The 14,789-nt window shown below is 38.1% G+C and overlaps 1 protein-coding gene across 2 annotated transcripts; it reads left to right on the forward strand.

Moving 5' to 3' along the window:
* Positions 1-227: 227 nt before the first annotated feature.
* Positions 228-12,255, forward strand: ZC3H15 (zinc finger CCCH-type containing 15). Of its 2 annotated transcripts, none has more exons than XM_075511769.1 (10): positions 228-509; positions 2,919-3,020; positions 5,370-5,481; positions 7,163-7,315; positions 8,401-8,492; positions 9,582-9,764; positions 10,463-10,609; positions 10,778-10,882; positions 11,124-11,250; positions 11,950-12,255. In XM_075511769.1, exons 1-10 carry the CDS (start codon positions 432-434, stop codon positions 12,159-12,161), a joined length of 1,311 nt encoding a protein of 436 aa, XP_075367884.1. In that variant the 5' UTR covers positions 228-431; the 3' UTR covers positions 12,162-12,255. The 2 variants fall into 2 exon arrangements, with proteins under 2 accessions (XP_075367884.1, XP_075367885.1); XM_075511770.1 differs by having other exon boundaries at positions 230-509; positions 11,968-12,255.
* The last annotated feature ends 2,534 nt before the right edge of the window (positions 12,256-14,789 follow it).

The following is a 14,789-nucleotide window of genomic DNA, read 5'->3' on the forward strand; positions in this document are numbered from 1 at the left end:
GCCAGCGGCCGCCTCCCCACCCGAGCGTACGCCGGGCGGAGGAGCGCCGGCAGCCTCCGCAGGCACAGGCGCTCCACAGCGCCCAGCCCGCCGCCGGCCCCAGCCCCGCCCCGGCCCCGCCGCCCGCAGGGAGGGGCTGCCCGCCGCGGGGCGGGGCACCCCGCGAGGTGTGGCCCCGCCCCTCTGTGACGCCAGGCGGAGCGCCCGGCCGTCGCCCCGCCGCGCGCTGCCTGCCGGGAGATAATTGGGCCCTCGCGCTGCCGAGCTTCCAGCGCGCGGCGCGCCCCGCGCTGCCTTCCCAGCGTGCCCCGCGGCCGCCGGCCTTGCGAGCGGGATCCGTCGCGCCTCCCCGGCGGCCCCGTCCCGCCCCGCCCTCCCCGCCGCCCTGAGAGCCCCCGAGCGAAAGCCGAGGCCGCTCCGCCCTCCCCGCCATGCCCCCCAAGAAGCAGCAGCAGCCGGCGGGGGGCAGCAAGAAGGCGGACCAGAAGAAGAAGGAGAAGATCATCGAGGTGAGGCGAGCAGGGCCGCGCCGGGCCCAGGGGGCCGCGGCCGACGCCGGGCGGGCGGGCCGCTCTCCCGCCGCGGCCCTCTCCTTGCCCCTGCTGGGGCCTGCCGCTTCCTGCCGTTTCCCTTCCGACGCGGGCAGCGCTCTCCCTGCGCCGCCCTCTGCCGCCCCGCGGCTGCGGGCGCACGGGCGCTGCTGCCGGCGGCAGCCGGCCTCCCCGAAAGCCCTCCGTCACGGCCCGCGGGCAGCCAGGCCCGCAGGCCGCCTCTTCAGCTGAAGCGGCCAAGGAAGTGGTCAGAAAGCCAAAAACTTGGTGTGGGCGGAGGGGTGTGCGCTCGCACGCCTGATCGGTGCCGCAGCCCAGCCCAGAAGCACCGTTCCGGGGGATGCTGGTTCCCTGTGCGGCCCCAGCGCTACCCGCATCTGTCAAATCACTGACCGGTGCCCTTAAGTTGTGCTGGCGGGCGCGTCTTGGACTGGGGCTTGGGTTTTCAGCCTAGACCAGAGCTGTCTTTGGACAGAAGGTGATCTGACAAGAGTGCTTTTCCTTTTTTCTTTCTCACTCTTTTGCTTCTCCATCTCTATATTCTATGTCTCCCTATATTTTCTGTGTCCAGTTCTCTGAGGGGCAGGTTTGCATTTCTCACTCAGTTTAAAACATGCGTGTTGTTTGTTTTGGGTTTTTTTTGATACACTTTGACCTGTGTGGCCAAGGAGGCATTTCCTGGAATAACAGTTTAGTAGATCTTTCATAGAACTTGAATGCAAAATAATTTGAAGATTCATCAGTAAAACCTCATATTCTCTTTAAACTTCTGATGCTCAATTCCATGGTAAAACCAGATTTTAAAAAAACTGCTGTAGGGGGGGATATGTGTGTTAGTTATTAGGATAGTCATGCAAATCTTCCTCTATACAAAAAAAAGCTATGTTGAGAGTATAAGGAGAGAGCAGTTATAGAAAATTAAATGTTTGCTTGCATCAGTTGGTAGGAAGGTTAGTAGCTGCTCAGCTCTTTAGGCAGAATATCTGTGTAACAGAAGTGTTCTTTTAAATCTAGCACCACAGAATATTTTTTCCATGTTCTTAGGAAACGTTAGGTTAGAGTGGTTGTTCTCTCTTTTTATTGGCTTCACTGTTTCTGATGTTCTTGCTGAATCCAGCTATATAGGAAAATTCTGCTTTTTTTTTGTTCCAAAAAAAAGCAGCTGGAAGGGGAGACGCATTGATTATTAACAATAATTGATTACATAATTCAAATACACAGAGATTATGTATTCCATGTGGCATTTGCCACAGAAACCAAGTGTGTGAATGATCTATTTTCTTTCCCTGCTAGTTATTTTGAGAAATTACAGGCTTTTCAAATTAACATGAAGTAACAGAGGACTTCTGTTGTTGATAGGGGATACATTGTAAATGAAAACAGGGTGACTCTGGAAATTTGGAACTGTTTATTCTATAATTCTTCTATAATAATTTTTTGCTTTGTTAGGGTTTCCAAAAGTATGTTTGAACTGAGGTATTATCATTGGGTGAACATCTGTTACTTGTTCCTGGAAGGAAAAAAAGTGTCGGTATCGCATCAAAGGCATGGATAGGTTTTTAATGTAGGTGTTTCAGTTACAAAAAATAATTTCTGCTTTAGATACTTGTGTGAAAGTGAGCTATCTTTTTATTTTTTTTAATGAAATTTTTAATAGGTCTGGTATAGAAACCTGTCTCTTAACAATAAAACTAGAGATGTAGAGGAAGAATTGTTTCAGGCAGTAAACAAAACTTCTTGCAGTGGAGTTCAGGAAGTACAAACCCCTGTCTGGACGTGACAAAGGAGAAAGACTTCTCTTCAAACTAGTACAGTTAGAAAAGGAAAAGCTTAAAATACTTGAAAATAAAAAGTAATATGTTACATGTGGCAATATTAATCTGCTTAACAATATGTAACATTTATATATGAATACTTGAAGATAAAAGTAATAAGAGATTTTGGGCAGATAGGAAAAAAAACCCAACCCAGTATTTATGGCTATTCAGTCTTCATATTTGCCTCAGATGTTACTTGGGTAGTCACCCAAAACATCTTGTACTTTTGTTTTGAGGGGCCTGAAAACACTGTGTGTATACGCTCGTGCTAATATTTGGACACAAGTAGGTCTGGTGATAAAAGCAATAGTTCACACAAAAGCAGCATTTAGTAGGTTCTTCTGAAAAACAAATCGTAAAGATGATGTGAGGAGTCTAAATATTGTCCATGCTGTTTCTTGGATTGCTTGTGTTGCTAGAGGAATAGTCTGTGTTAAACTGAAAACCTGAGAGGAGTGGCAAGTTGTCTTTATTTTTGGTAACAGCTTTAAACTTGTTCCAACTGTTGGACAGTTTCAATTAATTTGGCTGTATTTATCTCTTGATTTAGGACAAAACATTTGGCCTAAAGAATAAAAAAGGTGCAAAACAACAGAAATTTATCAAGGCTGTGACTCACCAGGTTAAATTTGGTCAGCAAAATCCACGTCAGGTAAGCATTTAATCTGTAATGGTTTCCCCCTGTATAGTGAAATCATCTTTCACTATACATATAGATTGTCATATAATACTGAAGTAGAAAAAAGTTGAGATGTTACTTGCCTAATGTTACTAGCACAGATTTAACTAGGTAGTCTTCTTGCAAAGCTTATCTAGCTGAGAACTACGTACCAGAAACCTCAAATTCAACTAAAAAGGGTGTGTGTTTCTTTACACAGTATTCTAATAGTAACGTAATTGAGTTTAAGGTATACCTGAAAGTGAATTGTAAAAACTGGCTATCAGCAAAGTGTGGGTATATATTCTTTCTCTTTTTTTCTCTTTAATTCCCACCTAATTGAAGAAATAATGAACCATTAAAAATAAGAGTAGTTGTTACTAATACTAAAATTGGAATTGGGGGAAGACTGAAAAAAGTATAAGCCCATATGTGCTGCTTGTTCTGCTTATGGAAGTATTTATTATAATTTAAAATGGAAACAAGTCTGACAAGTCTTCATCTGTTTGGTGAACTGGTCAAAGAATCTGAAATTTTGAGCCACTGTCTACTACTCTGCTCTCCTTTTGTATGATGAAGTAAAATGTGATGTAGCTGAGAGACAATGTGTAGATTACACTTAGTCAGAAAGCACAAATTTAATGAAAATATTTTTATAATGTAAGTGAGTCAGGTCTCTTATTCCCATGGTGTTAGGGAAGCTAGTTGTTAAGTATTTATGCAGCTTCCTGTTCTGTGAATCAGCCTGTAGAATATTACATTTGCATCAGCTACATTCATGATGTTATAACGTATGTGAAATTCCTTGCATAACATAAGGATGCACTAACAAATGTCAAGTACAACTTTAAAGGTAAAGTTGATATTCGGGTCATTAGATCTAACAATTTCTTGTAGTAAAAGGGACTGCTTGATGTCACTTCAGAAACAGTGGTGTTACTCAAACAGTTCTTCTGAAATTTCTATTTGAAATCCCTGAATCTGTAGCATTTAATGGAATGCTAGCATGTAAATTAGCCAACCTAAAATAATTTGTTTCTCAGATGCTCTTAGCTATTGACTGATGGATGTCAGAAGCTAATTTTTAGACCTGATTATACCTTTCTTACCCTGTAAAATGGTTTTTGGTTAGGGTTATCCCTGAGAAAGAAAGCACACTTTAAAGCAATTATTGTTGTGTCCTGAGATACAAATGGAAATGCTGTCAAAGCTTTTGGTTTTTTGTTAAAGAAAAAAAAAAAGGCAAGCTTCATCTTCATGCTTTTAGAACCCTAGGGTGAAACAAAAGTGTTTTTAAAGTACTACTTTATGTAGTTGACATATGTGGGACTACATGCGATATAAAATAGGATTTGTGGGCTTTCAGTATGAAAACTGAGTGTTCTGTATGTGGACCAAATTAATTCCCTTTAAAACAATTTGGCATTTTCTTGCCAAATTCGCCGTAAGAACAAAGCTCCTTTTTAATATTACACTGTATTTTACTAATAAAGTGCCCCACATATTTGTATAGTGGTGTTAGTCTCACTAGCTTCCCTTAAGGATAAGAATCAAATCATCTAATAGTGTTTCTGCCGTGTTCTCTTTCATCTGTCTTCATCCCTCTCAACCACTCTGGTATAGATACAGGCCTCTTCTGGCTTGTCCAAAAAGGGTAAGGCAGAGTCAGTTTGGTTTGTTTTATACACAAACTTTTCCTAGGTGAGCTTGTTTTTCAGACCTTGGCCCCTAGTACCTATAAAATTAATGTTCTTGTCTTATAAACCACTGGTGTTGAATGAATTGATATACATTCAAACAAAAAAGTGTTCCAAAAGCAGTTCTTGACTTCTACAGACAGATTTCCTGGAAGTGCTACTGGTATACATGAAGAGAAAGAACAAAGCAGCATGTAGGGGACTAAAGATAGAGAAGCTTTTTGCACAGATCCTGAAATAACTGCATTGAATAGTTGCCCTGCTAACGTATCACAAAAGAGAAACTAACTTTTCTTCTCCTTAGCCCCAATATCTTTCACTTGATTTCCTAGCCTGTAAAGGTGGAATAGAGGTAACTGTGTCATCTAATGGTACCTACCAGCATCTCGCATCTCTGACAAATTGCATTTGAAATCTCTTCTGTTCGAAAGGTCAGTACCACTAGATGGCACTGGCCATTCATGCAAGGGCAGGAATGCTGAGAAATTCAGAAATCGCAGGTTCTTTCCCTCCTCCCCTTATAAACTAATTTAAAATGATTTTAAATCAAATGGCAATCATTAAAATTATTTTAATGTACAGCTCATGTGAAGAGTAATGTCATTCTAATTATATATTAATAACTTAAAATTCGGGGTCATTATAGGCTGCTCAAACAGAAAGTGAGAAGAAATTAAAAAAAGAAGATAAGAAAAAAGAATTACAAGAATTAAATGAGCTCTTCAAGCCTGTGGTTGCTGCACAGAAAATTAGCAAAGGTATGAGTAGCTGAATTCTCTTCATTTATGTTCTCTTATTCATATATCTACTTCAGGTAAAGTAACCCTTTAAAAATGCAGTTCATTTTTTAATAAAGCAGGTATGTCTGTTTCCTTCTCTATCTAGTATACCAAGTAGTTTGTCGGTAATGATTTGATGTTTTTTTAGCAAGTCGTTTGGGGTTACTAGATTATTAGAATATCAAAAGCTACATTGATATTGACAGGGCAGCTGTAGATACTTTGTATTCAGGTTCATTAAATAGATGCTTCTGGATCAGTGGCCTGAAAACTTGTATTCAAATCAGAACAGTAAAAATTTTCCAGTTACTTCTGTCCCACCTCACAGTTAACAGTAGGGCTTGGTTTCGGAAGTGTGGTCTTATTTGAATTCAGTTATTGAACAAACTGGTTTTGTGATGAAATGTAAGTTTAAGAGTGTTTGATACTTCTAGGAAACTCTATAATTGGCTGCCATGGGGGAGAAAAAAATCCCCATACTTTTAGGAATGAACTAAATGTTATCAACTCTTTTGCTTTATTAGTCTTCTGGAACTAATGAGATCATGCGCAATAATTTTTTGACTAAACAAGTGTGATTTCTGTGTATGTCTTTAAAGCAAACCTGATATTTGTTGACTGTGGCATTGGCAGCATAAAGGCCGTTTTTCTGTTTATGATCTGCAGTGGTCAGCTTTCTCCAAATAAAGTAGCTCTTGACTTAAAGTTACTTCAGAAAACTAATATTGTTCTAATTAAAGCTTTGCCTTTCTATTGAGATTGTCAACAAGGAGAGCCATATTACCTGAAGTTCTTTTAGGGATCCACTCAGTGTTTAAAGACTAGATTTCTAGTTAAGACTTTAAACAGGTGTTGCTGTGCCTACTCCAGTCACTGGTGACTTGCACTAGGCTTAAAATCAGCAAGTGAAAAACTCGAGCTTAAAATCTTACATGAGCACTTAATGAATATTACGAGTAAAGCATTTCTGATTTAGTCATGTCTCATAAATATGTTTCTACCTGCTTTCATGTCTTTTCTCAGCTCCTCATGGTCAAATAATTCCTTTAGTGGGATGATATTTACTTAAACTGTAGTTAGGTTGATTGAATAGTTAACTATAACATACTATAATACCAGTTGCTTATTTTGGGGGCTGTAAGCAGCCATCTTGTTTCTATTATTAAAGGAAGTGGTCTGAATGAGTGCAGATTAGATTATTATAGATTAGATTATTATTCTAGTGTGGTTTTGATCTATTAAGGAAAGGCTGACATCCAGAAGATGCTTTACTGTGTATTAGAGGCAAAAATAGTTTATTACATAGGGAAGAAGTTGCACAGAGTGATATCTCATATGCATTATGTTATATGAATGAATAATTCGCTCGGGCACGCTCCTATCCATGTATCTTTAAATAGTCAAGTGCCAGCTTTGGTACTTAATGCAGATATCATGCTATACAAAGTAAATAGGACACCTTCAGGACATGGAGTATTTACTTGTGCTGAACTTCACATTAAATAACTTTCATTTTCAAAAACAAGTTTTCATTCTCTACAGGTCCTAAAGATTGTATGATCCTAGACATGGTTCTCAGAACTTTCAACATACAGCTTTTGCTCCAGTTTTGTGTTTTGCTTAAAAATAGTATTAAAATATGAAAACTTTGTTCACTCAGGTGCTGACCCCAAATCTGTAGTTTGTGCTTTCTTCAAGCAAGGACAATGCACTAAAGGAGACAAGTGCAAGTTTTCTCATGATTTGTCTTTGGAAAGGAAGTGTGAAAAACGAAGTGTCTACATTGATGCAAGAGATGAAGACCTTGAAAAAGGTATAGTACTTCTAGAAAATGACTACTAAGCTATTCTGATTCTGAACCTGGGTTTTTAAGATTAAGAGTCATCTTGTGTTGTGGTTATGATCCTGAAGAGCCTGGTCAATGACTGAGGCAACCCATACCACTATATTCAAAATTATGAACAACAGTGAAACTTCCTTTAAAAAGTGTGCTCCCAAGCATTCCTTAGACCTTTTTTAGAAAAAGCAGGATGACCTAGTGATATTGGATAGTGTTTTTTTTAATTCTGCTGTGTAATGTGTTATGTCATACAAGTAGCAAGTTGTACAGTATTTGGTCTTTCTTACGGTTGCTAGTTTCTTCTGAGGAAGTGTAATGAGCAACCATAGTTGCCTTCCAGAACTATTACTAGTGTTTGCCCAAATGTGCACAGTTCTAGAATTCAGGATACTTTGGAGTTTTTTCTGTGGCTTTATCTCCTTTTCCAAATCATTTGTTGGCAAAGTACTCTGGATTTTGCTTTTACTTAGCAGGGGTTAGAGATTTTATAGTCCAAATAATTCCTTTTGTTTTTCCACAATTCATCGTGTCTCGGTCTTTATTTGAGTTTTAGCCTGTGTTGTCCTAAATGAATATGATAGGATCCTGTAGATTCACTACTCCTGTTGCCACTGGTGATCTTGCTGCTTTTGATGGCACCTTCTTTTAACTTTAACACAGAAAATTTGGTATTATCTCTTTCAGTCCTCAAGTTTTATCATCTGTATTCCTGGACATTTAGCCTCCAACCTTCTCTTTTATTCAGTCATCTTCCTTTTCTTTTTCCCTTGTCCATGCTTGGTAGTGTACAGATGAATGACACATTTTTTTAGTCTTTAACTGAAACACACTTTATGCATGTCAAAACATAAATTTATAAGACTGCAGAGGAAGTTGTCTTGTGAGCAGCATAGGAAAGTTTCCAAACATTATTATAAAAACCTGAATTTATTTTCTATTCTATAAACTAACTAAAATGTAAGAATTGCATATTAAAACTGTTATTAGGGAGAAAAGCAACTTGACAGCGTTGTTTAGTATTTGGAATTTTTGTGAAACCATCTGTTGTCTTTGTCTAGATACAATGGATAACTGGGATGAGAAGAAGCTGGAAGAAGTGGTTAACAAGAAGCATGGTGAGGCGGAAAAGAAAAAACCCAAAACCCAAATAGTATGTGTTTTTTTTTTTTTAATTGAGTTGTAGTAGAGAGAATTAACTGCAGACTGGTATTAGATATGGTTATCATTATCTAAAGATTTTGAATGGAATATTATAACAATATTCTGAGTATACAGTTGGGCTGATAGTATTTCTAATAATGTATTTAAAAAAGAGAGTAAAAAAAAAAAAAACAAAAAAAAAAAAAACAAAAAACCCACCCCAAAGGTCTTTCAGTCATCATAAGGTTTTTTTTCATGTAAAATATAAATGGATAGTAGATGGAGTGCTTTCAAAATAGAAATGCTAAAGGAATCAGTAGTATATCTAATGCATCCTACTTGTGTAGAAGATTCAAGTGTTGTGATTAGTTAGGTCTGTCATCTCATTCCAGTGACTCCGATATATATTGGCTTATTTGTGTACTGGGTGACATATAAGCATATATGTTTAAATTTTCTCCTGTAAGCTGAAATTTACTAATTGAGAGTCCCTTGTACTTCCTGACCTCTAACTTCAAGAATAGCCTTTAGTTTGTGCTCTAAATGGTATATCTTAATCTCTTTTTCATTCTTCAGAACTATTTCACCTTGTTTTCAATACCAAATAATTAAATATTCTATTGATATTGCTTAAATTTGCAAAAGTTGAAATTTGATATGGCTAAGTGTGAACTATGAATTGCTTGTTGAAAGTTCCAGAATGGCATCTTTACCTCAGGATTATGAGCTGGAAGGTTTAACATCTGAGGCAGATTCTATTTATTTTGATTAGAACTACACTGATGTTGGTGAGCAGGAAGAGAAAGGCTGCCAGCATGCTTGTACATGTGCAGCTGGGTTTACAGTAGTACACAGTTGCCAGTCTTCTGAGGCATCCTGTCTTTTTAAATTGGGATTATATTAAGGGGAAAAAGCTGTTGACTACGTGAGTTTCACATAATTAGTTGCACCACTTCTGTCTGCTTTTTAATAGCAATGCATTTCGCATCTTTCTTCTGTTTTGAGCACAACTGGCTTTGAATTACTGTACTTTGACATGTAGTGTAAATTGCTGGGGATGAAAACAAAATGCAGTGCTAACAACCTTTGTTTTGTACAGGTCTGCAAATATTTCCTTGATGCTATTGAAAACAACAAATATGGATGGTTTTGGGTCTGTCCAGGTGGAGGAGACAACTGCATGTATCGCCATGCTCTCCCCCCAGGTTTTGTATTAAAAAAAGACAAAAAGAAGGAGGAAAAGCAAGATGAAATTTCTTTAGAAGATCTAATAGAAAAAGAGGTAAAGTTGTCAGACAGGTACCTTTTGGTGGTATTTGTTTTCGTTACTCTGAAGACACAGTTGTAAATAACTTCCTAATTAATAATTAAAAAGTATAAAGTGTTTTTATAGCTGTATGAGCTAGGTTGAAGGGTATGTAGTATTTGATTCATGTTTTTGTTTAGAAACGATTACCTAGTGAATAGCTTAAATTATAGCTGCATACTTAGTGCAAGTGTTGCTAATCCTTTTTTAGGAGGCTTCTATTTCTTACTGCTATCTTTCCCTTATCTGTTGGAACTGTTTCTATGGGCCTTTCTCATCCCCAGCTCACGGCCTCCATAGTTCTTGCATACCTCTGTAATGTGGAAGCAGCACCTAGAGAACGGGGCCTTCTGAAGGTGTTACGTTGCTGCTCTGCTCATTTCTGTCACTGTTGCCTGGCATTGTCAATTTGAGGAGAACCTGAGCTATTACCATTGGTTTCTTTCCTGCTCCACTTAACACATTAACTTTCATGTCGACTTACCTTACTAACTGGAAAATCGTGTGTTGAGTCAAACTTTAAGTTGATGGTGCATGTTTAACAGTGGTGAGAGTGAAGAAGGAATTAGAAAGAAGTGTTTTCAGTTAGTTTCCGGAAAAGAGTAATTAACTCTCTAATTTGTTCTAGCCTTTGGAAACGATTTCCAGCATTAATCAGTCTCTTTACTTGACAGCGTGCTGCCTTAGGACCAAATGTTACCAAAATTACTCTAGAGTGTTTTATTGCATGGAAGAGAAGAAAAAGACAAGAAAAAATTGATAAGGCTGAGCAAGATATGGAGAGGAGGAAAGCAGATTTTAAAGCTGGCAAAGCATTGGTGGTATGTTCCACACTCCAATTCTTAATGTAAGAAGTAAGAGTAAATAAGTTTTTGTAATAAGGTAGCTGGCCTGGAATTGCTTTGCTTTTTCTTTCTTTTTTTTTTTTTTTTTTACAGCAGTGTAAGTTCTATCAAGTGACAAATTAAGATTTCTTTTTCTGCGAACAGATTAGCGGACGTGAAGTATTTGAGTTCCGACCAGAGCTGGTTGATGCAGATGATGAAGAAGCAGATGACACCCATTATATTCAAGGAACAGGAGAAGATGATGAGGTAAAGAACAGTATTGACTCGAATAATATTTCAAGTTACATTCAAGTTTGAAAACTCTTAATTTGAGAGCTCTTACAGTGCAATTAATAAACTTGGTCCTTAATTTAACACTGCTACAGAGTGTATTTTGTCAAGATTTTGGTGTCAAAAGGAAGATTAAAAAAACTTTGTAGAAATTCTGCAGAAAAGAGAATTTCTGTAGAAAAGTAATGCATGCGGAGCATCTTGGTTTATTTTTCAGATGGAAGACCCTGTGTGCATAAATGATGTGGATTTGAACCTGTATGTCCCAAAGGCTGTAGATGAGACTGGTATTACTGTGGCTAGTCCTGAGCGATTCAGCACATACACTTCAATAGAAAAAGATGGTAAGTTCATTATTTAGGCATCACTAATAGGGGATTGAATTGTTAAGAGCTTGCCAAAAGGTAGATGGAAAGGAATTATTCATCTGCTGAAAAGAAGTATTGGTTTAAAAAGGGGGAGGGAATAAATTACTATCAATGGTACAGTAGTTACTAAAGAAAAAGCTCGTAGTAAATGCTATGTACTTCTTATTTTCTTAAACTCAAGTTTAAATAAAAGGTAGTGTTTATGGCTGCTTCAAGGAAATCCTTAAGATGTTTGTTTTAGCAGTTTCCCTTTTTTTCTCCCAGATTTAGTAAATGATTGAATGAATAATATCAACAGAAATCCAAGCTTTTCTTCATATTTTCTAGCTAGTTTAAGTTAGCTTGTGATTTCTTAGAGCAAAGTCTTGATCTTGGTGCACTTGTGGAATGCATACCCTGATCTTTAAGACCCTGAGTCCTTTAAGTGCAGACATTGAGTAGGAGCAGCTCATTAAGTTTGACCCAGTTATGAAAATGGGAGTTCCAGTTATTTTTTCAACCTGTTTTAATAATTGATGATCCATATCTGCATATTAATCAGGCATGCAGTTTAACCACTATAAGTCTTCATAAATTCCAAATAAAGTAACTTCTTTATAGTTTCAAGACTTTAAAGCCCGTTTAGTAGGATTGTGAATCGGTGATTAAGAAACTTGTGACACTGAAATGTGTAAGAATTATTTTTATTTTCAGATAATAAATTAAGTGAAGCTTCTGGTGGTGATATAAACAGCAGTGAGCAGAACGATTTAGAGGAAGATAACGATGGAGATGGGGAGCTGGAAAATGGAGTAATTGATGCAGTTCCGGTTGATGAAAATCTTTTTACGGGAGAGGACTTGGATGAACTAGAAGAAGAACTAAACACTCTTGATTTAGAAGAATGAATTAAAAAGCTCAAGTGAGGAGTTAAATCTATGTGACAAAGTAAAAACTGACTACATTTTTTTCCTCCTTTTTGAATAGAATTCTTAAACAGGATGTTTATGGTTACCCAGCTGATTTTGATGGGCACGTCGTATACCAGGAATATTTTCCTTCAATCTCATCTACTCCAATCGTGACTATGCTCACAGTAAAATATTCAGAGTAGTTCAGAATTACCTGACAGCTGAATTTGCAGAAAATGAGATTATAACTTTCAACTAAAAGTAGGAAGTGTAACTGCTTTGCCAGTATGCAAGTATAAGTGGGCAATTTGGTACCAGGTACAGTGTAAAAATCAAAGTACACATTCTTCACCAGAACAGCGTTTTTATTAGTGATCGTGTTGATTTAGAAGCTGCCTGAAGTGTTTTTAGGCAGTATACTCTAATGGAGCTGATGCAGATTATGCTTCTTTAAGTGGTGATTAGCTTTATTTGATCAGCTGGATACTGAAGATTGTGAACTGATACATCAAACAATACAATATGGTGCCCTCTGTTTAAAATGTTTTAAACTTCCCACCACCTTTTGCCAACAAAACTGTAAATAAAAACTATCAACTTTAAAATACCGGTGTTGATTTTTCTCTGTTAAGTTAGGATATCATACCAAACTGTTAACTTCATTTTCTAATACAGTGATAAACATTTTTCGCTCCAGTCCTGATACGGAAATGATGATGTTGGCTTCAGTTAAATTAGGGCTAACTGCAATTACAATTTTTTTTTTCTACACTTCATGCAGTGTAAAATTCAGCAGCTGACTTTTTCCCCTGCTGTTCTTCCTCCTACCCATCCATTAACTGATTTAATACATGCTATGGATCACTCATTGCTATCTCAGTCTCATTCTTTCCCCACTGTGTTTTGTATATTAGCGAAGACTTCAAGCTCTGCAGAGCAGGGATGTTACAGTCTAAAAAATGCCTGTCGTGTCTTTGGTGTTCTATAAATAACACGAAGTTATGCGGTAGGAAGTTGCCTCAAAGCGGCGCAGTGTTGTACCCTTCAGGGGGCACTTACTGTCAGGCTGAGAGGAAGCCAACGTGCCCGTTTAAAATTCACCAAAACCCTGCCATAAAGATTTCTCAGTAGTTGGTGCTTTTTCAAGGGGGCTGTAGGTTATGTCTCCTTGCCATACTCCTGACAGTATCTGCAACAGTATTGCTGTACTAATGATACTGTTTGTATTGATTTTTCTAAAGCTTTTAAATTACTACTTAAAGACCGTTAAGATTCATGGCATTGTTAGTGAGCTTTCTCAAACTGCTTTTGGGTGGTAATATTAGCTTTAATGGTTATTTCTGACACTGCTAAATTGACTCTTGTATCTTGAATGCTATTTCTAAAATAGCTGACTTAGACATTTTTTGCCCTTTTTGGGATCTTTGGAATTTGTTTTCTCCTATAGGAACAAGAAGCAGTGTTTGGGAGAAAGAGGCCTACTGAAATTGACTTCTAAATGTAAGTGTTTAAGGAAAAGCTGCAATATCAAATATAAGTATTTATTTATGGAGATTTTTCTCCTATGGCCGTAAATAAACAGTGTTGACAGATTATTGTATTATGCTGGCCAGCAATAGGATACCTGGATATCAGGACACTTAAGAATGCAATTCATATTTGAATGTATGATGCATAATTTTTCCAAGTTGTATATTTTAAATGGAAATAAAAGTAATTTAATCATTATCAAGGATGAAAATGGCTTTCTATATTTTGTGTATTAGAGGCTGGTATATTGTATATAATACTGATTTCTATAATACTGCTCTGTTTCAGTGATCTGAATAGGTTGAATCTTTGCCACAATTGTGTCCGTGTTAATTATTTTTATTTTACAATGGAGGAATGACAGGGTAACTCGTACTCATTTCAGCTAATAAAACACTGAGGTAGGTGGGCAGAGAGAGAGCGTGTGTGTCCTCTTTGGGTCTAAAGGGCTCAGTTGTGGTGCATAACTCCTTTGTGCATGCGTCATGTAAACATTAGGGCAGTCGCCTCGCATGGTATTTAAGTATGTTGAGTATCCGTAAGTTAGTTGAAGAAAAACTTATTTCATAGGCAGTAGTTACTGACAGCTTTCTTCGCGTGGTCAGGAAACAATAGTTTGCTCTCCCTCTTTGGTTTTCACCCTTTTCTCTCAACTTATTCTGGCACTTCTCCTGACTGGACTTGTTCTAGCCTCCTGGCTTGGTTGGTCTGTCTAGACTTCGAACCATGAAAGCAGGGTGACTGCTTTTAAAGAACTCTTTGTTAGTGTAGCATTCAGGCATACTTTTAAGGATTAGTAGCAACATGCTGCTACTTCATGCTTCTGCTTGAAGATAGGCTTGAATATAACCTGTTAAAAGTTCTCAATCTTGTGAGTTAAGGAAGCCTAAATTTGCAGCTGACAGGGAGTTTCAGTCAATAAATGCTCAATTAAAAATGAATGCAAAGGCCTTAGGGTAGATGAATTATTAATATTTTGGAAATGAGTGCTGGGATGGAATGGAGTCTGCCTGTTTGTGACTTACCACTGAGTTGTTCCTATTGGTGCAAGTTTCCCAAAATTAGTCTGATGTAAAGTGAATAAATGCTGTTGAT

This window comes from Mycteria americana, chromosome 9 (genome assembly GCF_035582795.1).
Source record: "Mycteria americana isolate JAX WOST 10 ecotype Jacksonville Zoo and Gardens chromosome 9, USCA_MyAme_1.0, whole genome shotgun sequence".
Taxonomy (NCBI): domain Eukaryota; kingdom Metazoa; phylum Chordata; class Aves; order Ciconiiformes; family Ciconiidae; genus Mycteria; species Mycteria americana.